This window comes from Aegilops tauschii, chromosome 3 (assembly GCF_002575655.3).
Source record: "Aegilops tauschii subsp. strangulata cultivar AL8/78 chromosome 3, Aet v6.0, whole genome shotgun sequence".
In the NCBI taxonomy this organism is placed as follows: Eukaryota; Viridiplantae; Streptophyta; class Magnoliopsida; order Poales; family Poaceae; genus Aegilops; species Aegilops tauschii.
The window spans coordinates 464,182,779-464,208,657 of record NC_053037.3 but is presented as its reverse complement, the minus strand read 5'-3'; the positions used below and the strand labels follow the sequence as shown (position 1 = coordinate 464,208,657).

At 45.2% G+C, this 25,879-nt stretch overlaps 3 protein-coding genes across 3 annotated transcripts; all 3 read right to left on the bottom strand.

Moving 5' to 3' along the window:
* Positions 1–10,861: 10,861 nt before the first annotated feature.
* Positions 10,862–16,427, bottom strand: LOC109739441 (probable methyltransferase PMT23). The gene is made up of 8 exons (XM_020298531.4): positions 15,417–16,427; positions 14,676–14,825; positions 14,109–14,379; positions 13,562–13,672; positions 12,849–13,017; positions 12,331–12,594; positions 11,644–11,838; positions 10,862–11,544 (listed from the first exon to the last, which is right to left on the bottom strand). Exons 1-8 carry the CDS (start codon positions 16,206–16,208, stop codon positions 11,346–11,348), a joined length of 2,151 nt encoding a protein of 716 aa, XP_020154120.1. The 5' UTR covers positions 16,209–16,427; the 3' UTR covers positions 10,862–11,345.
* A 2,780-nt stretch (positions 16,428–19,207) lies between these two features.
* Positions 19,208–21,086, bottom strand: LOC109739473 (gamma-interferon-responsive lysosomal thiol protein-like). Its single transcript, XM_020298562.4, has 6 exons — positions 20,680–21,086; positions 20,500–20,565; positions 20,180–20,320; positions 20,002–20,094; positions 19,805–19,921; positions 19,208–19,507 (listed from the first exon to the last, which is right to left on the bottom strand). The coding sequence occupies exons 1-6, from the start codon at positions 20,926–20,928 to the stop codon at positions 19,451–19,453; spliced, it is 723 nt and encodes a 240-aa protein (XP_020154151.2). The 5' UTR covers positions 20,929–21,086; the 3' UTR covers positions 19,208–19,450.
* A 2,651-nt stretch (positions 21,087–23,737) lies between these two features.
* On the bottom strand, positions 23,738–24,678 carry LOC109739466 (phenylacetaldehyde reductase-like). The gene is made up of 3 exons (XM_020298553.3): positions 24,499–24,678; positions 24,238–24,410; positions 23,738–24,122 (listed from the first exon to the last, which is right to left on the bottom strand). Exons 1-3 carry the CDS (start codon positions 24,638–24,640, stop codon positions 23,985–23,987), a joined length of 453 nt encoding a protein of 150 aa, XP_020154142.1. The 5' UTR covers positions 24,641–24,678; the 3' UTR covers positions 23,738–23,984.
* Positions 24,679–25,879: the final 1,201 nt, after the last annotated feature.

Genomic DNA, 25,879 nt, shown 5'->3' with positions numbered 1-25,879 from the left:
TCAAGTAGAGGCATACTAGTGACACTCTGTTTGTCTATGTATTCACACAGGTATTATGTTTCCGGTTAATACAATTCTAGCATGAATAATAAACATTTATCATGAAATAAGGAAATAAATAATAACTTTATTATTGCCTCTAGGGCATATTTCCTTCAAAATTATGAATAACTTGTGTACAGTTTGATCTACCCATGGGGTACACAATGGGTATGGGTATGGGTAAAGTTTCATACTTGTGGGTATGGGTATGGATAGAATTTTGTACCCATTTACTACATGGGTATGGGTATGGTATTGCTTTACCCGCCCCATACCCTATCCATTTCCATCACTACCCAGGAATGGCTAGGTATTACAGAATGTTTTTCCAAAACTATGTAGTAATTTGCAAGAACATGGCATACTAAAAAAAGACTCTTTCCATTGGACTAATGCTCAAACAAAAGCTTTTAGTCGGCTCAAACTCAACTTGACATATGCCCCTGTACTAGCTCTTCCAAATTTTTGAGCCCTTTACCCTGGAACATATGTAGAGAGGTGTTATAGCAGTGTTAATGCAAAAAGGGCGACCTTTACCTTATTATAATAATTATATTGTAACATATTTTTCTATATAAAAACAATTAACTATATAACTTAAGAAACTAGTCCAATGAAAAGATTGAAAGTTTTTGTTAGCTATAGACTTGTCGTACTTCTTTGACTCGAATACCAAAAGGAGAAAAAATATGATTGAGTGAATAGTAGAGGCATATCTTGAATGTGCCTGATAGATCCATTTTTCATGAAAATAAAGATAGTCAAATTAGGTCTGATTCCGACACCCTCAAAAATATTGAACCGGGGTTATGTAGGCATCTATCTGCTCAGAAGTAGCGAAAGATCGGTCCCAAAAATGCTTTCAAGAAAGAAAAGGACAAGCAGCCGCTGCTAAACCATGATCTCTATCTCTTGACTCTGCCAATAAATCTTACTTTATAAGGCAGAAAGGTATGTTTACCACTTCCTTTTCCACTAAGTGATTGCATAGCGAATTTAGTATACGATCTGGGTTGTCTCCCTCTCGACTTTGGATCTTAGCACCCAATTGCTACTTGTGAGTTGCGTTGTGTTTTCCTCAAAGAGGAGAAGATGAAGCAGTACAGTAGAGATAAGTATTTCCCTCAGTTAAGAACCAAGGTTATCAATCCAGTAGGAGAACAACGCAAAACCTCGTTAGCAGCACCTGCACACACAAAAGCAAATACTTGCACCCAATGCAAACAAGGGGGTTGTCAATCCCCTCGGCGGTTATTTGTAAGGATCAAATCTCGTAGTGGTAGATAGATAGAATAGAAACACAAAATAAAATGATGGTAATAAAATTGCACCAAGGTATCTTTGGATTTTATACACGATAAAGATAGACCCGGGGGCATAGTTTTCACTACAGGCTTTTCTCTCAAACAAAAAGCATATTGTGGGTAAACAAATTACTGTTGGGCAATTGATAGAAAAGCGCATAGTTATGACGATATTCAAGGCAATGATCATGTATATAGGCATCACGTCCAAGACAAGTAGACCGACTCCTGCCTGCATCTACTACTATTACTCCACCCATCGACCGCCGTCCAGCATGCATCTAGGGTATTAAGTTATAAAAACAAAGTAATGTCTTAAGCAAGATGTCATGATGTAGCCAAAGTAAATCCAAACAATATGAATAAACCCCATCATTTATCCTTAATGGCAACAATACAAATACGTGTCCTTTGCCCCTACTTTGTCACTCGGATGGATCACTAAAAGATTGAACCCATCACAAAGCACCTCTCCCAATGCAAGATAAATCAATCTAGTAACGGATAGATCAGAGGGAAATACAAAGCTATAACAATCATGCATATAAGAATTCAAAAAAGACTCAAATATTTCTCATAAATAATCTGATCATAAATCCACAATTCATCGGATCCAAACAAACACACCGCAAAAAATAATTACATCAAATAGATCTCCAAGAACATCGACGAGAACATTGTATTGAAGATCAAAGAGAGAGAAGAAGCCATCTAGCTACTAGCTATGGAGCCGTAGGTCTGTGGTAAACTACTCACTCATCATCGGAAGGGCGGCAAGGTTGATGTAGAGGTCCTTCGCGATCGATTCCCTGTCCGACAGAGTACCGGAGAAGGCCTCCAGATGGGATCTCGAAAGAACAGAGACTTGTGGCGACAAAAATAAGTATTTCGGGTGGCTCTCTGATGTATTTCGGGCATGCAATAAACTTCCTCTCAACTATTGGACTTCAATTACTTCATCGAGTATAAAAAGGGAAAGGAAAACAAAGTTGTTGATACATTCAGTAGAAGAGACCTACACTTATGGCCATTACCACAATCACTCCACTCTAGATTAAGGCATATAAAAAGGGCAGCAAGGCAATGTGTGTACGTGATGGTGGCATGTGTGGCGGCTTGCGTAGAGAATGACAAAGGTGAAATTTTGGGTATTATTGTCACAAAGGAGGTGGGTACGATGCATACGGGCAATGTTGTGGGCGCATGCACGTGGGAGGGGAGGCGGCGGTGCAGTGTAGATACTTCTCGTTACATGGAGAGACCGTACCCATTGGGACAGCAGCTCCGGTCTATTTGGAAACATGGTCAACACTGATGCATTGGTGGCTGGCATTTTATTGTGCAAACCAAACACATGATTATGATGTCTCAGGCTTGATCGGTAAGAGTATCGAATTAATTTGGGAGGGCGTCTAGGTACTCTACGTCAGGAATGGCCAGAGACATCGTCGTTGCTATTGTTCCGCGGAGACCACCATCTAGATGGTGCTATGGCTTCGATGCTAATTGGTCGATGTTTTTTTTACTCAAATGGTAGGTGCTCTACCTTTTCAATAAAGGTAAGGAATATACAAGGGGTTCGTAGTCATCATAGACGCTGCCTTTACAAGAGTTATTCTAGAAGGCTACTCTAATGAGACCTTTTTGAGTTAAAACAAAACTTTATTCATTAGAAATAACCAGTACATCGTTTGTGAGAATCATTACAATTTTAGTAAGAGGTTCCTCAAACCAATCCGAAGTTGAAGAAAATCTAGCTAATCTAGCAAGTTCATGTGCTACTTTATTTGACTCTCTATTACAATGTTCGAATCTATTCATGATAAAATCTACACTAATGAGACCTAAATTAGCTTTGATCACAGAGATCACATCGTCTGTCAAGATAGACTTGGCAGTGAAAACCCTCATGCTCCATGCAATGTACTCCCTCCATTCCTAAATATTTGTGTTTTTAGAGATTTCAAATGCACTACCACATACAGATGTATATAGACATATTTTAGAGTGTAGGTTCACTCATTTTGCTCCGTATGTAGTCACTTGTTGAAATCTCTAGAAAGACAAATATTTAGGAACGGAGGGAGTAGGCAACAATGACAGTTTGTTCCTTGGTGCTCTGGGAGCAGACCGGTGTTGGATTGAGTTCAAGTTACCAGAAAGGGTTGGGCAGCACAAGGGTCGGGCGATCTGTAGCTTGTATCAAACTTCTTGCACGAAGGTGCAGTGCCGAACAGGTGAAGCGTCAATTTTGTTTCTTGACCATAGAGGGCACAAACATCACAATTGTGATAGCATGGCTTAATAGGATGATAGACTACTCATATCAATAAGGAATTCCTTCTTTTCCGATAGCACATTCGAAAGAACTACAAATTTAAGCATGCTCAGCTTGGAGCAATTTCAAGATGGGTGACCAACTAAGAAGTTGGTCCCAGGTGCACATGAGTGAGGACAAAGTGCGTGGGAAAGACTAGTGTTGATCTATGGGGCCAGTCTAGATCCTGCCAGGAGTAACGGCCAGTAACCAACGGGTGTGTTCAGGGTGTTGCAAGTTGGTATCAGAGCAAAGTTGGTAATCAAAATGGTCCAAAAGAGACTCGAGTTTATCACTAAAAAGGTCTCTAAGGGCATGCAATAAACTTCCTCTCAACTATCGGACTTCAATTACTTCATCGAGTATAAAAAGGGAAAGGAAAACAAAGATGTTGATACATTCAGTAGAAGAGACCTACACTTATGGCCATTACCACAATCACTCCACTCTAGATTAAGGCATATAAAAAGGGCAGCAAGGCAATGCGTGTACGTGATGGTGGCATGTGTGGCGGCTTGCGTAGAGAATGACAAAGGTGAAATTTTGGGTAATTGTCACAAAGGAGGTGGGTACGATGCATACGGGCAATGTTGTGGGCGCATGCACGTGGGAGGAGAGGCAGCGGTGCGGTGTAGATACTTCTCGTGACATGGAGAGACCGTACCCAATGGGGCAGCAGCTCCGGTCTGTTTGGAAACATGGTCAACACTGATGCATTGGTGGCTAGCATTTTATTGTGGAAACCAAACACAGGATTACGATGTCTCAAGCTTGATCGGTAAGAGTATCAAATTAATTTGGGAGGGCGTCTAGGTACTCTACGTCAGGAATGGCCATAGACGTCGTCGTTGCTATTGTTCTGCGGAGACCACGATCTAGATGGTGCTATGGCTTCGATGCTAATTGGTCGATGTTTTTTTACTCAAACGGTAGGTGCTCTACCTTTTCAATAAAGGTAAGGAATATACAAGGGGTTTGTAGTCATCATAGACGCCGCCTTTATAAGAGTTATTCTAGAAGGCTACTCTAATGAGACCTTTTTTAAGTTAAAACAAACTTTATTCATTAGAAATAACCAGTACATCGTTTGTGAGAATCATTACAATTTTAGTAAGAGGTTCCTCAAACCAATCTGAAGTCAGAAGAAAATCTAGCTAATCTAGCAAGTCATGTGCTACTTTATTTGTCTCTCTATTACAATGTTCGAATCTAGTCATGATAAAATCTACTCTAATGAGACCTAAATCAGCTTTGATCACAGAGATCACATCTCTGTCGAGATAGACTTGGCAGTGAAAACCCTCATGTTCCATGCAATGTACTCCCTCCATTCCTAAATATTTGTCTATTTAGATATTTCGAATGGACTACCACAAACGGATGTATATAGACATATTGTAGAGTGTAAATTCACTTATTTTGCTCCGATTGTAGTCACTTGTTGAAATCTCTAGAAAGACAAATATTTAGGAACGAAGGGAGTAGGTAACAATGACAGTTTGTTCCCTTGGTGCTCTAGGAGCTGACCGGTGCTGGATTGAGTTCAAGTTACCAGAGAGGGTCACTACTGGAATCAGCTTCTTTGTCGTCCGCCATGGCAGACGGCAAAGGCATGGATCACGGACGGCAAACTTCTTTGCCGTCTGCCAGCAGACGGCAAACTGTCCGTCTGAACACGTGCCAGCAAAGGCCTTCTTTGTCGTCCGCTTCCTGGAAACGGACGGCAAAGGATTGTGCCGTCCGCCGTTGGTGGCCAGCAGACGGCAAAGATCGTGGACGGCGGTGAGGTGGGGTGAGAGCCGTTCGGGGTTAACGGCGTGCTTTGCCGTCAGCCAGCGGACGGCAAAGAGGCTAAGGTCTTCGCCGTCCGCTGGCGGACGGCAAAGTGCTCAAACATGCCAGTCCCAGGAATCACAGGTAGCTGCCACGTGGCATATTTGCCGTCAGCTAGCTGACGGCAAAGAGCCTGTACAGCCCTGTTTTTAATTTAATTCATTCAATTTGACAGCAATTCACAGATATACATATATACACAACAAGCATATCCAACACACAAGTTTCATCATATATACATACATAACCAACACATATATAGTTCCATCCTCACATATTACAAAAGTTTCACATTGTTCATCCAACACCGTTATCCATCCATCCATATAACAAGTTCCAACCATGCAAGTTCATTGATACAAAACAAAAGCACAAACGGAAAAGAAGCACTCCATCCATGCAAGCTTCCATGAATTAAATCAAATCTGCAAAATGATAAACAAGATGTTAGAAGAAGAAGAAGAAGAAGAAGAAGACTATAAGAAGTAAGCATACTTAAGTAAAATGGAGCTAACCTAGAAGAAAATGAAGAATACTAGTCCAAAATTACTTATGTTAGCACAAAATGACCAAGTTTACATAATAAGCTTATAGTCTTCTTCTTCTTCCTCAGCCCGATGCGCCAAGAGCGGCGAGGCGGTGGAGGCAGTGGGATGTAGTCTTCTACCACAATTGGCGTGGTCATGTCGCCCAGCTGTGGGATCACCGGCGCCACCACCGGCGCGAGGTCATTATCAGGCACCACCACCATCGCGAGGCCATCTTCAGGCAGGACAGGCACGACCATCGCTAGGTCATCCTCAGCCACCACCATCTCTTGCCCATGGTCAGCCACCACCATCTCTTGCCCTTGGTCAGCCACCACCATCGCTAGGTCATCCTCAGCCTGATGCCCACTCTGCTCCTCCTCTTCCCCACTCCAGTCCGGATCATCCTCCTTGCTATCTTTGCTGCAGCCAGAATCGCTGCTGCTTTTGCTACAGCCAGAATCGTTGTTGCTTTTGCTACAGCCAGAATCGCTACTGCTTTGGCTGTAGCCAGTGTCGCTGCTGCTGCTCCCATTGCCTGTCCAAATGCAACAATGACCGTTAACAATCGATGCGAGACAAAGCCAAATGTAGAGGAATAAGAAGAGGCAGAACGTACTGGCATCATCATCATCAGCGTAGCGCATGCGACACATAGTCGCGTTGAACACCTTCACGATGAGCATGGTGGCGTCGTCGTCGTACCTGAAGAGAAGGAAGTACCCCTGCCGCAGGTCGTAGGCACGGTAGAACTTCTCCCAGCCACGACACAGGTACATGTGGCCCTCCTTGATCACCAACTCCACGTCCCACAGCCTGCGAAACCCGCTGTCGGCCTGTCGCAGCTTCACATTATTTGGCAGATCTTCACCCAGCATGTTCATAAAAGTGTCAGGCAGCCTCTGCAGTTTGGGACAATGAGTGATGTAGCAAACAACAGAGTTATCATAATGAGATGGCTGAAGGGGAGATCTCTCCTTTTATATACCTGCCTCGTGGATGATACTAAAGTCCCAAGTATGATACTGAAGAACTCGAAAGCATCCAACTCGTACGCCGGTGTGGCAGAGCGGAGTCTGCGGTGGCGGCTTCCCCCCCCCCTCCCATCTCTGATAAGTAGCAGAAGAGACCAATTAGTACCCTTACAACATTATCATACAACATTATAACATAAGAAATTTTGAGCAGAAGATAATCAACTACACCAAGTTATCATTTCTCATTCAAAAAACAATGCACTTGTGGACATATGATGGCTCTAGTTGAATTTATTAGTAGCACTAGTCGTCAAAAATGTTGACTTTAGTTGAATTTCATATAATAACTATTTTAACTTCTTTCGGTCAGCAAACTAGGCAACTAGCTAGCAGTATAAAAACATTCAACTAAAGAAAAGAAAGAAACTGCAAAACGTGGCGGAACCCTAAATAAGAAAGTATAAAAATGTGTCTTTTTCTTCTTCTTCCCCTCTTCTTATTTTTTTCTCCTTTTCCTCTTCTTCTTATTCCTCTTCTTCCTTTTCTTCTTCTTCTTCTTCTTCTTCTTCTTCTTCTTCTTCTTCTTCTTCTTCATCTTCTTCTTCTTCTTCTTCTTCTTCTTCTTCTTCTTTTTCTCCTCCTCTTCTTCTTCTTCCTTTCCCTTTCCCTCTTCTTCTTCTCCCCCTCTCCTCTTTTCTTCTTCTTCTTCTTCTTCTTCTTCTTCTTCTTCTTCTTCTCCTCCTCCTCTTCTTCTTTTTCTTATTCTTGTTCTTATTTTTTCTTCTTTTCCTTTTTTCTTTTTCCTTTTTTCCTTCTTCTTTTCTAATATGTAAACTAACTAAAACTATTTATTATCTGAAACTATATCTAATATCTAAAACAGAAAAGAAAAAAAGAAAAGGGGGTGTGGAAGTGGAAGAGGGGGCTCGCCGTGGGGAGGTGGAAGAGGTTGGCCGGCGACAGGGAGGGGCGGCGACGGGGCGGGAGGGCGGCGGCGATGGGCGGGAGGGGGCGGCGACGGGCGGTGACGGGGCGGCAGGACGGCGGGGAGGGGCGGCGACGGGCAACAGGACGGCGGGGAGGGACGGCGACGGGGCGGCAGGACGGCGGGGAGGGGCGGCGACGGGCTGGAGGGGGCGGTGACGGGGCGGCAGGACGGCGGGGAGGGGCGGCGACGGGCACAGGGGACGGGGCGGCGGCGGGTTGGTGGGTGAGAGAGAGAGAGCAGGCGTTCACGGCCAGGGGAGGTTAGCGATTCAATGCCGTGCCCGGGTGGGCCCCCTACCCTCTTTGCCGTCAGCCTAGCGGACGGCAAAGAAATGGCAGATGGCAAAGAGCTGACCTAGCCACAGCCCTGCGTCTGTGGGCCCACAAGGTTCTTTGCCGTCGGCCAGCTGACGGCAAAGAACTCTTTGCCGTCCGCGAGCTGACGGCAAAGTACTGGCTGATGGCAAAATAACCTGTGCCATCAGCTATTTCTTTGCCGTCTGCTTTGGAGAAACTGACGGCAAAGAAGCTCTTTGCCGTCAGCTAGCAGACGGCAAAGAAGTGGATTCCAGTAGTGGGTCGGGCAGCACAAGGGTCGGGCGATTTGTAGCTTGTATCAAACTTCTTGCACGAAGGTACGTAAATTTTGTTTCTTGATCATAGAGGGCACAAACATCACAATTGTGATAGCATGGCTTAAAAGGATGATAGACTACTCATATCAATAAGGAATTCCTTATTTTCCAAGAGCACATTCGGAAAGAACTCCAAATTTAAGCATGCTCAGCTTGGAGCAATAGTGAGGACAAAGTGCGTGGGAAAGACTAGTGTTGATCTATAGGGCCAGTCTAGATCCTGCCAGGAGTAACGGACAGTAACCAATGGGTGTGTTCGGGGTGTTACAAGTTGGTATCAGAGTAGACCCTCGCGGTTACACGGATATTTGCGGGTCAGAGGCGCGGTCATGTTGTGCATGGCATTTGTGGCCCATCGTGGCACACGACATGACACATGTGCCAGACTGGACGCACATACGTGTGCCAAGAGAAAACGTTCCTGTCGCTCGACGATGACGTCGCTGCCTTGAGTGAGGGCGTATTTGATAGTCTGGCTTAATAGGACTGATAGACTACTCATATCAAAAGGAATTTCTTCTTTTTCGGGAGCCTGTACGGAAAGAACTTCAAAGTTAAGCATACTTAGCTTGGAGCAATTTCAGAATGGGTGACCGACTGAGAAATTGGTCTCAGGTGCGCACGAGTGAGGACAAAGTGCACAGAAAAAACTAGTATTGATCTGTGGGGTCAGTCTAGATCCACTAGAAGTAACGGCCAGTAACTGGTGAGCGTGCTCTCACGTGCCCTAAGCCTGTCAGTGGTAGGCAAACTATTCTGAGCTGAAGTCTACAGAAAGAATTTTACTTTTCTTTCAATCTTGGGCCTCCAGATCAAATGAAGTTCAGGATTGGCAATAGAGCTAATGAACTGGCGGAGTAGGCTGATCTGAAAGTGTACTGCTTAGCCTCCGTCCAGTTCCAGTGGATGGCCTCTCGATCTTCAGTAAGAGTAACATTCTGAACATTTTCTCAAAGCCATCTTTGGTCTTGCAGTTCCCGAGTGAGGGTATGGTTCTTCCTGCGATCCAACTTGAAAAGAGTGAGCGCAAGTTCTTTTTGTGCAACCCCATCAAGCCATTTTGACTTCCAGAAACTTGCACTATGCCCATCTCCTAGGCGTACAGTGGTTGATGCATTGAAAAGCTGCATATCTAATTCAGAGCAAGGCAGTTGCATGCCGAACCAGGGACGAGGTTGAGTCTGCCATGCGAACCAAGCCCACCATACTTTTTGAGGTGCAAACCTGCTGCCAATTGACTGCCACAGTTCTCTTAACCTCCTCATCGCCACCTTTCCATAGAAAGCTTCTTATTTTCTTTCGAAACGGAGGCAAAAGATTTACCTCATCCATTAATTAAGGAGTTTAGAGTTGCTTTTACAAACAAAAGCTTCTCCTTAGCTTATTGATCCTTTTGATTATCCATTTGCTGGGAGCGAACAAGATCAAAAAGTAGATGGTGATAGATGTAAGAACCGAGTTTATCAGCGTAAGCTGGCCCGCTTTGTTCATAAGCTTGCCTCCATCCTGCCAGCTTTGCAGCAATCTTATCGATCAATATTTGAAATCAGCACGCGAGTTGCTTGCGAAGGCTAAGGGGAAGCCCAAGGTATTTACAGGGCAAGGAATCAATGGTTTTAGCAAACTCTAAGAGCACCTCCGTGATCAGCTGGTCATCACAGCAAATGGGGAAGGGCGAGGACTTCTTTAAGTTGGTGAAAAGCCCAGACCCACATGCCGAAAGTATTGATTGGGTGGCCTTCATCTCCCGTTTGTAAGGGTTTAAGAAAAGAGCGGCAGCATCGGCGTATAGGCTTACACCGATGGAGGCCAATTTGTGCATGATAGGCTTAAAGATACCAGCTTCAATGACGCACGCGAAGATGCGCCGTAGAGGTTCAATGGCAAGCAAGAACAGGAATTGAGAGAGGGGGTCGCCTTGTTGCAAGCGTCGTCTCGTCGGTGGTAGAACAGCAGCCCAGGTGCGCCATTCTGAATTACCTGGGAGGAAGTGGAGGAAAGCGATATTGCAATTAGATCGTGGCATCTCTGACCAAAACCCACCTCAAGTAGGCAATCCCATCTGACGAAGTCGAAAGCCTTGGCAATGTCCAACTTCAGGAAGATTGCACCTTTCTTGGCCCTGTGCAGACTCTGAATGAGGTTCTGGACATAGAGAAAGTTGTCTTGAAATGCACGCTCAACAACCTGATTCACGAGTACATAAATAATGAAGATAGACGGCACAAGATGGGAGTACTTCGAAGGACGAAATGAAATTTATTGCTGAAATGCAAAATCAGCGAAGCATGGTCCTACAAGACATGCTCCCGTTCCGGCACCCACAAACTTGTTAGCACTAAACTATTTGCTACAGTGGTACTCTATTACTATAGCCATAGGCTTAAGTTGTATTACAAAAAACCTCTGCACAGCAAAATCAAAGGCAAGATCGCACTAACTGCAAACAAATCGAGAAAGATCCTTTACATGGGGGCTGCCTAAGTGTCATCTGTGCCACACAAAGAATCAATGCAATCAAAATTCAAAGAATCAGGTCACTTGGTTTACCAATCATCCGAAAGACAAGCTGGAATCACCACGATTAAGAACTTGTTCTGTCAGGGCACTTCTGTTCACCAATCATCTGAAGGAAAAGCAGGAACCACCACGTGTAAGAACCTGTGCTGTCAGAGTACTTTTGTACCAATCATCTGAAGGAGGAGAAGCATGAATCACCGCAACTAAGAACCTGTACTGTCAGGGCGCCAGAAACTCTTCCTGGCAACAAGAAATTGCCGCCTCATAATAGCGGTCTTGTAATGCAGAGAGCGAAGAACGCGGTCCATTTTTCTGATCATTCCAATATTGTCTTGCAACACAAACCATCTACCAGGTCTAAGTATCCTATCAATTTCCGCTGCTATTTCAATGATATCACACCTAAAACAAAAGCATAGGCATAAGCTTGCTAGCACAACTACAGAAGAATGTTATAATGTACAGTACCGGTTATTCAAGACTCAAGGCAAGCTAGTGTACCTATTTGCGAGGCTCTGAAGGAGATAGCTCATGTGAAGAAGATCATAGGTTCGTGGGTATGTATTAAAAGATTCACACCAGTCATGATATACACCAATCAAACCTCTGTTGAAAATGATAGGCAAAGTGTCTGGCTGATCAAAGGGTACAACGTTCATCACCCATAAAGGTCGATCAATGAGTGATGCTGCAAATCTGGAATAAGAAATCAACTTTCATAAATATTTTAACATGAAACAAAGCATGTAACTAGAGTGGTCAACATTTTGAAAGAAATTAGGAGCTGTAAAACCAAAAAATTACTATACTTCAAGCAAACGCAACCAGCCAAAGGAAATCAGGAATCATGTAAACATGTTGTATGTGCTTTAAAGATAGGTCATTAATTTAACAATCTAGTAACAATCAACTAGATACCATTTTTTCTAAATTCATTCCTGAGAACAAGTAAACAACAGTATCCACCTGTCTTCTACAACCAAAAGATTCTCAATAAGGAATGACAAGTACTGGGTGCAGTGCCTTAAATGTGCTCATCAATAGTCAGAATATAAACCAACTAACAGTCTACACTGTTCAGCAAACAAAGGGCAAACATCTTCAACGGGATCAAGCAGAAGCATATATGAATGTCATGACTTGTTAAAATAAGACTATTGCATAAAGGAACAAACTGAGTTTCCTTACCCTCCAAAGCCAGCATTCATGTCCATAACATTCCGAATACTAGACCAATTAACTGCAAATTCACTGGAATATACTTCTGAAATAAGGCCATTCCAGTTTTTTGTATCAGAATCAAAATTTTCTTGAGAAAACCAAGTAGAAGAATTCTCAGATGAAGTTGAAGATCTGATGTTAAGCCTTTCAGGCCAGGATATGGGCCAACTATTTCCTGCACCTGACTTTGACAGAGCAGGCAACAAGAGGCAACTGTCGAGAGGAGTATACCTGAATAGGATACATTAGAACATTAGTATTTATTATATCACTGGCATAAAAGAACATTACCATAAATATTATCTGATGCCTATATCTCCATAGCCAGCTACTTTCACATGGCACAAATCATACATGGCCCACCAATGCAGCAATCCATCCGACAGAATGATCCTAACCAGTGGTAACTATAAGACTAGCATATATTACAAGCCTGAACTGCATGTGAAATTATATGAACCAAAGGTCATCCGAAGAAAATGTACCATGGAGAGTGGCCATTGCTCCCAGAGCATAGAGGTGGTTCATTATTTTTCCTCTCAGTGTAGCAAGAATTTGAGGTTGGCTTTTGGTAAATAACAACTCCAATCCTATTAATATCCTTTGATTTTACAACTGTCCTCCAGCAGATCGATTTGGTCAGAGTAACCATTGCTGCCAGAAGTTGAACACATCGAATTAGCAAGAAGTTGACCACCACAAATCATAGGATGGATGCAAAATAGACAGGGTTGTTAGCCCACAAACAATTTTTTTAGCTCCTAGGTAGTAATGCAAACCTTAGTGGAAATGATGTCCAATTTTTAAAAAGTCTTACCACTTACCACTTGTCTAACTGAAAAGATGATTAGCATTCATATGTCTTGTATAGGTTCAAGCATAATGAACATAATTTTCATACCAATGAACTACATCAACTGACACAGCTACCTCATTGTCTGTCCATTGTTTTTGATGGATTCATGTTCTTAGTTAGACGGTAAGAAACGGTTTTGCATGTTGATATAACAAAATGAAAGTAAACACAAGATCACAATTTTTGTATATGGTGCTATTATATATGCTTAGAGATCATGAAACCTTGTCAGAGACAAATTATCTCTAGTTCAGTAAACATGCATAATTTGTTCAACACTAATAGTAGGCTGAAAATTTATGTTGATAACAATCATTATGATGGGAAAAGATAGATCTTAACCATTCCAGTCATCTTCATCTCTCTTGCCACGTCGATAGACTGGCGTCGCAGACCAGATGTAATATCCTCCAGGCCTGAGTACTCTATTGAGCTCCAACAATGGTTTTCCACCTGTATGCCCCAAGGTAGTAAAATTGTAAATTAAAAATGCTTGCACCAAGCCACCAACTAAAGAAAGCAAGGCCGGCAAAAGAGGTGGATTTGATGCTCCTGGAATCATATGGAACCCATTTTTATTTGCACTTCAAAAATACTCAAGCAATTCATATATTTAGAGCACATAAAGATATGTGCAAATGGAATAATTTGTGCAAAATAATGATAATACATGCACTGCAAAATGAAAAAAAAAATAGACTTAAATTACATAAGATGTGTATTGACTACTAATCAGCATACAGGTAGATCGGATTAAGGAGGAGGCCGGCTCCTGGGCCAAAGCATAAGTATGATCCTGGGAGCAGATTCCTTTCCTCCGCAAATACTGAACCTTGAAAATAAATAGTAGCAAAACTGATAAATAGCAGGAATGGTTCAAAGTACTTGCCATCAGCATACCAGTGGACCCTACACCGTGCACAATGGATCACATCAAATGAATTGTCAGGGAAGGGAAGTTTTTGTGTTCCAATCACTGCCAAAAATGCCGGAATTCCCCGCTCTAGAGCAAATTGTATCTGAGCTTCATGCTCGTCTTTTGGGGCAATAGACATAGTAATGACATTCCTGTCAAGCAAGTATCCACCAAAGCTGGCAACACCACATCCAACATCTAGCACAGTTCTTGCATGAGTTCCCCATTTAATTTGTGGCATGATCTATTGAAACAGAATGACTGCAAGCTGTGAGATATCGCAAACAAAAAGGGGAGCTATTATATTAGCAATACTGAAGTCATAAAATATGAATTTGCACCGATAATCATAGGAATGCACCATGTATTTGATGTTGATTTTAGAAGCATGTCACTGAAACAATGAACTTACGGTGTGCAGTCGTCTTAAAAGTTCAAGTATCACCAAGAATGTGCATAAACACATTTATCATCATAAATACGCAATTCCAATGGAAATTCATGAGTTCAAAAGCAAATAAAGGGCACAAAATAATATACCTGTTCAATGAATCGGATGTATCTGGTCACACCTGCTTTAAATTGAGTTCCACCTCCAGGGAAGACAAAATAATTACCAGACTTCCTAACCCAGTTCTGGTCCTTCTTGTATTCCACTAGCTTTGGGTGAGGAACATTGTTATACCAAATCTGAAATTTGCAAAAGGAGTATGCTATGACAAGGTTAGAAGTCATGTCATATAAAAAAACACGCTCTAGCTTATTGCAAGCTTGAACATAGAAGAATCAGTGCCTAAGTACGTTATTATACATGCCCGAATATCTAGTGGATACACATGTAACCACGTGCCAAAGGTCGTTCGCAAGCAGCAGTTAAAAAGGACGATTCATAAGTATTACCAAAAGGATATACACCCTTCCAACCTGAAACTAACAGTAGGACGGCATAATAGGATTTGAGTATAAAGGGTACAATCCCAACAGAGCCCTCTATTGTGTTTGGAGGATGCGCAAATATGCACATTTCTCCTTACAATCAACTGCACTAGCAAACCACACAGCACAACACTATCTCTAATCGGACATAAGATCACAAATTAGCAATATTAAATTACTACTACCGCAAACCACAGCACAAAGCTACCTATTAATTAATCAGAGCATGGGAGCACACATTAGCCATGTTATAAAAATACTGCCGCTACTATACATTGTTCAATAAACAAACAAGCAGCGAAACCGCTTCCTCGCTTACCGAAGAAGACAAGCAGGCATCCTCACCATGTCACGGCTGCGCGGCCAGGGCAGGGGAAGCCGGTACCCCGCGGGCAGCGGCACCAGGCACCTCGACCGCGGCTCCGTGGGGCAGTGCCGCTCCCGGTGCTCCATGTGCCGTATCGACTTGAGCGCCTTGACGGCCTTCACGTTGTCCAGGCACGGTATGTAGTCCGCGGGCTCGACCCGCTTCCCCACCACGCACAATTTCCACGACGCCACCTCCACCGGCTTCTCCTCCCCGCCACCGCCGACGCCGCCCCCCTCTGCGCCTCGCCCACCCGAGACGCCGGTGGTGATCTCCTTTGTGTCGACCGATGTGCTCACTTGTGCAGCGGCAGCGGGCTGCGTGCCGCGACTCAGCTGGGTTGCGTTGGTGTCGGCGTCATCTGCAGTGGCGGCAGCCTCTAGTCGGGGTAGATCGGCGGCGCTGCTGCTGCTCCCGCCAGACGCTGTTCCGTGTGGGGATGCGTCGGCGAGGACCGGAATTGGGGTTCGGGGCGGCGCTGGAGAGGAGACGGGCAATGGGGTTCGGGGCGGCGCTGGAGAGGAGACGGGCAATGGGGTTTGGGGCGGCGCCGAAGCGGAGACGGGCAATGGGGTTTGGGGAGGCGCTGAAGCGGCGCCCCTGGAGAAGGAGGAGGAGGAGGAGGAGAAGCGGGAGGTGGGGGAGAAGAAGAAGGGGAGGGCGGAAGGGGCGGGGCTGAGGAGGAGTAAGAGGGAGGAGAGGAGGATGAAGATGGCGACGGAAATCACGATGGGGCGCTTGCGATCGGAGAGGGCGGAGGAGATGGCCATTTCCTCTGCTTCCCGTGCGGGGACGGGAAGCCGGAGTTGCGGAAAATGAGCGGCAAGGGGCAGGGGGAGGAGGTATATAGATCTCGGGGAACGCCGGTAAGGCGGCCGTCGCCGGGGAAGGAGGTGCGGTGGCGCGGGATGGTTTCAGTGAAGTGAGGACCCACGGGCCAGGGAGGCCAGGAAGGTGATTAGTCTAGCCTAGTCGGCTCTGTTTGTTGCGATATTTTTTGCATGCCGCCGTGTGGGCAATTTTGGTTGGCCATCAGGCCTGAACAGCAGGACCGAGCAGGAACAAGAGCTTCTCCGGGATTTTTTTGTTATTATTATTCACACATGAGTCAGTTTATCAAGATATTTTTTATTGCTTATAGTATTGTCAACACCCCTTCTCAACCCTAGCTGCCGCCGTCAAGTGTCTCCTTCACCTCACGCCGCCATTTTGGTTCCCCTCCTCTCCACGGTCTGGCAGCCTCGTCGGCGCCAAGAGGAGGTATGTTTCTTTTGTCTTTTCCTTAGGTTTCGTTTCCCTGGCGGAATCAACGAGTTAAGGTCGTCGTGTTTGAATAAGGTCTCTCCGGCCTCTCCCTACCTCGATGACATCTGATCTGGCATCAACGAAGGCCTTGTGAGAATTTGTGTCGCCAGATCTGTTCATATATGTTTAGATCTTGGCAGTTGGTGTGATTCGGAGCCAATGCATATAATGCTAAATTCGAGGTGCCGAACTATTATTGTAAAAAGTGTTCGGACTTTGTTGCCGTACTATGTGTCGCAATGAAGCCCCCTCCCCCCCCCCCCCGCCATATTTTTAGAATAAATTTTTCTGCCGCCACAAGTTCCTTCGCGAAGATCCAATCTAGAGGTCTGTTTCGGAGCTCTACCAGAGGGGGAATTCATTGCCGGAGGCTTCTTCATCAACCTTACTGCCTCCATGACTGTGTGTAAGTAGTTCCATCGGGACCTTAGGGTCCATAGTAGTAGCTAGGTGACTCTCTCTCTCTCTATAAAAAAATACCATGTTCCCGTGAGCTGCTTCACATGATTGGGATCAATTCAAGGTGTGTTTGTTGGGACGTGATGGATTGTTACTTTATGAATCACATTGTTCATTGAAATCAATTGAATCTTTTGAGGTTTTCCTTTTATATAATTAAATAGCTTCGCGTGTTCTCTAATCTACATATCTTCTTTGGCCAAGTTCGATGAGTTTTTCTTCAGAGGGAGTGATGCTTTGTAGTGGGTTCAATCTTGTGGTGTTTCGTCATATTGATTGATGCCTTTGTCTACATTATGGCATCCTGCTTATTGTGATGCTTTGTTTCTTGTAAACTTAATACCTCGGTATGCATGCTGGATAGTTGTTGAGGTGGAGTATTAGTAGTAGATGCGGTTGAATTAACAATCTACTTATCATGAAAATGCCTATATGAGATTATACCATGAATGGCCATAGTCATAAATATTGCAATATTAATCAGTGTACAACTGTAATTTGTTTACCATGCCACTTTCTTATTTGAGGGAGATGTCACTAGTGAAACTATGCCTCCTGGATCTATTCTTCATCACTGAATTCTTCTACACAATTGGTACTGTTATTGTTTTACTTTGCTATCGATTATCACTATCTATTGCATTTAATCTTGTGACTTTCAAGACAAGGGGCTTGACAACCCTCTTGCCGTGTTGGGGACAAGTTGTTCTGTGTATTGTGTGCAGGTGATGCTTACTTTGTTCGCTGGGAGAAGCTCCTACTAGATTGGTAATTTTGGTTCTTTAACTGATGTAAATACTTGCTACTATTCTGATTCACCCTTACACTTGGGGAATCCCAACAACTCCTGCGGGAGCAAGCACACGTGCATTCGCAGGTATATAAAACCACCATCATCGTTGCCGCCGCACTCACCCTCATCGCCGCCTAAGCCGGCCGCGACCCCATCTCTTCGCCCTTCCCTATCGCCGCCACAGTCACTACCATCGACCATGTCGGTGTGGTTACACACTCTCCGCAAACCTTTCCTTGGTGAGACCGAAGAGGACCGCACCGAGAGAGATTTCTGGGAGAGGGCGTGTGACTACTCCTAGTGGGTCGAGGATGACACACGCGATAAGGTCGAATCAACTGTCAGCCGCGCCCGCCTCCCCGCAGCCCTCGAATATTTTGACCACATCTCGACAGTTGCCTCCGTAGAAATGAAAGCCACGCTCACGCCGACCTTAAAAATGTGGTTGTATCTAGCGGCAGCCCCCCCCCCACCCACCCGCGCCCCCGCGTCCGCCCGCCTATGAGGTCACTTTCTAGAGGAGGAAGAGCTCGCAGTTCATTTAGTATAGAATCATAGTGCCCAAGGTTGTTCAAATTCTAATTGTAATCCTTCTTGAAATCCATTTTGTTAATCCATGTTGAAATCGTAATTTAAAAACTTTCATTGTTGAGGTGAGGAAGGATGGTGTCTTCTAGCAATTGGCAAACGAGTCCCATGTGGGAAAAAAATGATGTAACACGCTTTTATGGCGATTCTGTGTTTGCACTTTACCTGGGCAATCTCCATATTCATATGGAGCATGCTCTATATACAGTACGGAGGTTGTCCATGCTTTTACCGTGCTCGATGTGGATTATCTTCTAAGTATACCTGGGCATACCTCGGGTCAGGCCGGGCCAGAAAAAGCCCGGTGATGAAACCTAGGCCTGAGCCTGGCCCGGCCCGATCATCGGGCCTACTAAATCAGGCCTGAGCCCGAAAAAGCCCGACACGGCCTGGCCCGGCTACGGCTAAAATTCTGTTTTCCGCAAGGCTGAGCCCGGCTCGACCTGCCCAACGGGCTCGATTTTCAGGCCCGAGCCCGGCCGGATGGCACGCTCGAGCTCAGCCCGGCCCGGGATTTGGCTGTCCGGGCCGGGCTGCCCATGGCCAGGTATACTTCTGAGTGAGGACATCGACCATAGGTCGTTGGCATTCATGCCCGAAATCTAACGGCTTTATTGTCTTTTCTTTCTTTTTAAAATTGTTCTTTGCTCTTTATGCTTTAGTAAATAACTCCTCTACTCATTCTCCTATTTTTCTATCTTAGTAATGAAATGAACAGAGCGTCTGCTTTTTCCATAAAATGAAAGCAATAACTATTTTAAGGGATGTACAATTTCCTGTTTCAATATATGCAGCTACTGCTATTTGTTAGTGGACTATCTTGACCTGCCTCCGAAAAATTCGGGTTGATCTTCATGAAGTAGCGCTTCAGAACCACAGAGCGATGCAAAAAGCAAGTACAATGGCCAACTCTCTTGGATTCCTCTGTGTTATAAGAACATGAAAACCAATCAGGCATGTCTCTGAAAATAAGCAAAAGAAGAAGAAACTAGGCTTCCATAGATTGGAAGCAAATTCTTGTCGTGCAAAGTCATGATGCATCAATGTTCATTGACATCACAAAAACAAACGAAAAAAAAACTGTCATCGCAATCCTTTCAGCAGAAGCAAATACGATTCCGATTGTAAATCGATACATCTAGACCCAGTAGGCCAGCAGAAATGCAGCATCTTATACTGAAACAAAAAAGACTAGTTGACAGTTCAGTTAATGGGGCAAACCTGGTGTCCTCGGCTTGCTCTTGTGTGCTGAGCAATTTGCAGGTGCTTTCCCCTGCATGCCTCCGGAAGTTCGCCGTCATAAGCGTTGCAAATGTAGGCTTCGAAATTCGTGTAATCCTTGCAGAATGACAGGTACGCTAAATCAGACTGATAGATTCAGGAAAGTGTTTCTCCGATGAAAGTAAGCGGCAACTCACATCGCCAAGGGGTCTCCCGTTCACGACCACCCAAGGCACAAACTTGTGTGGGGGCTGGAGAGCATTCGTCTCTGCCGCGTACCGGAGTTCAAGCTGCAAACTCAATTGGCTTCTTAGCAGATGATTGTACAGTATCAACTGCTATTGGTCAAGAGTCAAGACAAACAATTCAGCTCACCTGCCTGCCGTATCCTGAGTTGTAGCAGTCTATGACAGGCTGAGAGGGCAGACCAGTTTCGTGGAAGCACGACTGCCACGCGCCCCATTTCCGAGTCAGAGACAAATGCTCGATGCAGTATATGAAAGGGAAATGTCGTTCCTGTATGTATTCAGGAGAAACCATGCTGACACTTAGTGCACTGCCTTAAATTCAGTTGACCTGAGAGACAGATGAGCTTGAGAGATTTATCATAGATGGATGATTACTGAATTATTATTACACGCTAAAACATGAATTAGATTAAAAAAACAGAGGGTATATGCATGAAGAGGCATTACCGCATCAGGCCATACACTGATAACGCAAGCTTCTATGGCGTTGAGTTGGCATTCATCCTCCCCATGCTGAAAAATCAATGTTGCGAAAAATTAAGTAAACTAGCAAAGGTAAATACTCCGAGGAGTCAATGCATAAAACGAACTCGTAATCAAGGAATGAGCCTGCGACAGAGAGCAGACCTGGCAGGACATGGATCCGTCGGGCGAGACGCGCCCATTGCCGAAAGGGACGAGGCGGAGGTCGACATTGGAGGAGAGGCCGTTCCGGAAGATCCTGGCAAGGTCGTTCACGACGAAGCCGGAGCAGAACGGGCACAGCGTCTCGTAGTAGACGGCCACCGAGACCCTCCGAGCAGCGCAGGCCGGAGAGAGGCAGAGCAGCACGAGGGCTGGAACGAGGACTTGACGAAGAAGAGGCAGGGAAGCCATGGCGTGGCGGCGGAGAAGAAAACCCACAAGCCACTGTTGTTTAAGATCGAGGCTAGGTATGCGTGTGGATGAATCTATTCTATGCCGCGAGAGATGCTTTTCTTTGCGGGGGGTAGGGGAGGGAGGAGGAGATGCTCTCGATCTATTGGCAGGCAGCCTTTGTTGGAGCGGTTATCCTTTCCTCCCAGGTTGCGCGGGAGGGAGGTTTTTATGAAGTGATGCTTCGGGTCAGGCAGGCGCATCAAATCAAGTGACCCAGCTTTGAAGCTTTTGCCACTTGCTAGTGTATTCTGGTAGTAGTACATTTTCTTTTGAGGTTGTGGCATGTCATGTGGGGCTCAACTGTTCCAAGTTCCATATCACGCATACCTCGGAGGGCTGCTATGACTATGATCCACAGGAATTTCAAAGATTTTTGGAGGATTAGAATCCTTAAAAAAAATTCCTACATGGGTGGTTTGAATCCTATAGGAACTTTTACTAATGAATCATGTGTACTACATCTCGTAAGAAATCTAGCATCCACTGCAACCCTTTTTTACAATTTCTTTGTTTTCACCGTGGCATCAAAACATTCTCTACTTAATCCTATAGGATTCAAGTGTATATGTCACTTCAATCATGTATTTTTTTTCATTCCTTTGGAGATGTTCCAGGTGTGTAGTGGCTGCATTTGCAACCGCATGCGGCATGGAATGGTCAACAATAGTAGAGACCCCCGCCTAACCCAGCCAGCAGTGGCGGCGATTGCCGCCCTAGTTCTCGGGAGGTGTCGAAAGACATAATGTGAGCATCAATGGTGGATCGGTGCGGGTAGTAGCACATGGTTGCTCGGCTATTGTGCATGATGCCGACGGACACGAATGCGCTATCGGTTGCATGGCGTGAGCATCGCACATGGTGAAAGGGGTGGAAGAACGGGCATGCAAGGCTTTCCTGCCAGTTTTGCCTACCTGCATGCTCGGCAGCCTGTCTTGGACCGCGATCGGATGACCTTGTGTGAAGATGGAGCATGGTTGTCTGATGGCCCTGTGGGGGCCCTTGGCGGTACCAACGGTCTTTGTCTGCAATCTGTGTCCGATGGATGGCTTTTTTGGTGGGATCTTCGCGGTGGCGGTGACCTTGTTGATGCTGGCAATTGTGCCATGTTTTGCTCCTTGTATACGTGGTATGTCTGAGTGTGTGGTGTTGTCCACGTCACGGTTGTGGGCCTGTATGACTGTTGAAGCGTGACAATCTGGCTTGCAGCAGTTACTTATTTATCAAAAGTGGGGCGATAATCACAGTTACTTATGTCAGGTGGTGCTTTTGAGCACAGGGTCTCGAGCTTTGAAATGAAAACTCTAGATCTGACATGCTCTGATTGTACTTGGCAGTGGTGATGTTTCACATCATAACCTAATTGGAGACATTGCTTGGAGTTTGCTCGGACTTATTCTGAGGGTGAAAAAATTTCCAAGATATAGCCTCCATGAGTGGATCGGGCGACAACGACGCTTATACGTCGTACCCTTCTTGGAGGCATTGTTGTTGAAGCACTTTTCACAAAGTTCGGATGATGCCATTGGTGGTGGTTGATGTTGATGGTTGTTGTATACCTAAGTTCGCTTCGACATGACTTTCGTAGATCGCGGTTTTTTCATTGTGTGTGTGTATGTTGACGTTGGCTAGTGCATCTTAATTATGCAGAGGCCAGGTGTCTGTGCTCATGGTCCTTGTATTCTCTCGATGCGATATCATGAAGTCAACCATTTATCGGAGAAAAATATCCGCTCTTGACTTGAAAAACATTCAGCTCTAGAAAATACTTGCTAGTGTATTAGGGCTCAACCGCTTTGGAGAATTTTCAAATCAGAGGAATAGCAAAGGAATTTTCCATGAGTTCTCACATAATAGTAATAATCCTAAGGAATCAGGTCAGTATGGACATAGTCCTAAGAAATCTAGTACCTCAATTCCTATAAAACAAATGCTATATGGAAAAAACACATACGTCAAAATCAATTATTTGTTTATGAAGAGCATTATTTCCCCAAAACAAAACAAAGAAAATGTGAAGAACATTCCATACCAGGTGGCTTCATCGAGACTAGGATATCAACAAGTTGAAATCTTGGGACCTCTTTATTCATTTATTCAAAAAATAATAATCTTCAGCCGCTTTGAAATGTATGATTTTCATAGGAAATCTTCAGGATATCAATCCTTTCGAGGTTTTTCTCTTAAAAAACTTCAGGTCACGGGATTTGCGTTGACAAATTTCTGTGGGATGTAGTCAAACTTCCGTGGGATGTATTTCTATGCATCAATTTCATTGGAACCTAGTATATTTTTCCTTTTGAAAGTCCAATGCACATACACTCTCTCTACTATCTTTCTTTAATCACCCAATATATTACCATGTTTGTTTCATGTGCACCATCTAAAGACATCGCTAGCAAAATTCTTGTGTTTTGAGATCCTATATGAGTCCTTAGTATAACATTTCAATTGTGTTTCTCCTATTCAAAATATAACATTTCAATCAGTTTTTGAATTTGACCTAGAGAGTGATAAAATTATTTCTGTCGGGTTACCCAATTAAACAAAGTTAAGAAGATGAATGCAAAGGGATGGATCCCAAGAGAGATCAGATCTGAACTCTCTTTCCCCTATTTCTTTTGCTTTGAACTTCTTTTTGTCACTACTTGTTTCCTTTCTATTATGCTATACACTTCATAATTTTTAGCTTTTTCAGATGTTCCTTGTTGCTTTATGATGATGCTTGGTTCCTTCTTCACTTTACACTTTCAGTTCAAGTAGGGAACTGTTGCAACATGAAATGGAAAACATACATTATTGATCATGGTTACGTGCAGGACGTCAGTTCTCATACAGCAGAAAAACTTCCCCGCAACAATCTTCAAACCTGGCATACACAAAATGCATATTTCTTCAAGGCCACATGCTAGATTTCCCCTTTGCTCCTTAAGCAATCCATTGTGTCCCTGACAGTTTGTCGAATGGGGTGAAACGAACACCCAGATCGATCAGTTTCTTGGACGGAGCCTTTGATCTCACCAACCAGCCCTGTTTGTCCTCCTCGGAAACATGGCCGTCTGCGACGACACCATCACGACACGCTTTATGCCGCTGTCTTTGGCGGCGCGGAGGACGTTGAGCGTGCCGTTGACCGCCGGCAGCAGCAGCTCGTTCTGCGTCGATGGATCACAGAACAAGTTAACTTGCATCTATTCAGGCTGAGCAGTGGAACTCTGATGTCTGAAGTATGCCGCGGCAATGGAGTTACTGTGGGCAAAGAAAAGTTGCCTCAGGGTCTTGTGCGGGCTGCAGTGTCACGGGGGAGGCCAGGTGGAAGACGCCGTGGACGCCCTCGACCGCCGGCCTGACGGACGCGGGGTCGAGGAGGTCCATCTGGAACAGCCGGAGCCGCGTGTCCGCGCCATCCAGAGCCTGCAGGTGCTTCGTCTCGCCCTCGTACTCTGCAATGACAATCCGATCAAACAATCTTGCGTCGACTCGATTCAGTCACACACACACACACACAGAGGAGGATAGCTTGATACGTACGGAGGTTCTGGACGGTGGCGTGGACGGTGTAGCCACGGTCGAGGAGGAGGCGGACGAGCCAGGAGCCGATGAAACCGCTGGCGCCAGTCACGCAGACGAGCCCGCCGCGAGCACAGCCGCTGTCTCCGCCGGTCAAGGCCATCTCGCCGGTAGTCGGTACGACCCACACGTCTGCCGCTTGCCCACTCTATAGTCCTACTCGGCCTTGAAAGAAACAGAGTGGTAGAGGGGAGGTGTGCCGTAAGACAGTGACGCGGCTGCTGTCGATTTGGACGCCAAAGAATTTGTCGGCATTCTCCCGGGGAAGAATTCACATTCACCCCATGACCACCATTATTTCAGGTCGCTATAAGGATAATGGCCCACTATGACCTCTAGCCAAGTAGATTGTGCCATCTATGCAGCATACAGTATGCTGCAAGGGCAGCCCTAGTCCGAGCGTCGGATTCTTGTGAGGGTCACCAAATCACCCCCCTAAATGTTCGGACAGAACAGTCTGAACATCTTTTATCATCTATGACGGTACTAAGAATACTCAATTGTGAGGATCCTTGTGAGGATCCCCATTAGTGCGATCTGAAAATCTTTTGTCATCTTTTGTCATCCACAGCATAGTGCCGCACCTGGTGGACGGAAATGGTGTCTCCCTCCTGCAGTATGTCGACGACACCATTATCATGGTGGAGGGCTCCGCGGTCGATATCACGAACCTAAAGTCCCTCCTATTATGCTTCCAGCAAATGTCCGGTCTTAAAATCAACTTCGATTTGAGCGAAGTGATGGTGATGGGCTACTCCCCAACCGAGAGCCAGAGTATCACTAACCGACTCAATTGTCCTTTAGGCTCCTTCCCCACCACCTACTTGGGGATCCCCATTAGTGACTCTCGACTTTTCGTGGCGGACCTGCGGCCTTCGGTGCTCAAGCTCCGGCACCGTAAGCCCTGGCAGGGGAGATGGCTGTTTAAGGCGGCACGGACGATCCTCATTATTTTTTCCTTGTATAGCTTGCTCATGTTCATCATGAGCTTCTACAGCCTGCCCGAAACGCTACACCATGAGATCGGCAAAGTCCAGGCGCGTTTTTTCTGGGCCAGCGAAGGTGATAAACAGAAATACCATATGGTACGTTGGCCAGACATCTGCAAGCCTCGGGACCAGGGCGGCCTCGGGACCATGTCCTTCAAACGCATGAACATAGCTCTCCTGACGCGGTGGCTTTGGCGGATAGCTAATGGGGGGATGGCTCCACCCATAAAGGGTCCACGAAGAAGCAACCTTATTTATTCCACCATGGCCATCGTCCACGAAGGACTTGCCTCACTCGGCTAGATCTTCTTGTGTACTATATTTGTTTCAGCAGCATGGCATGATAGGGACAA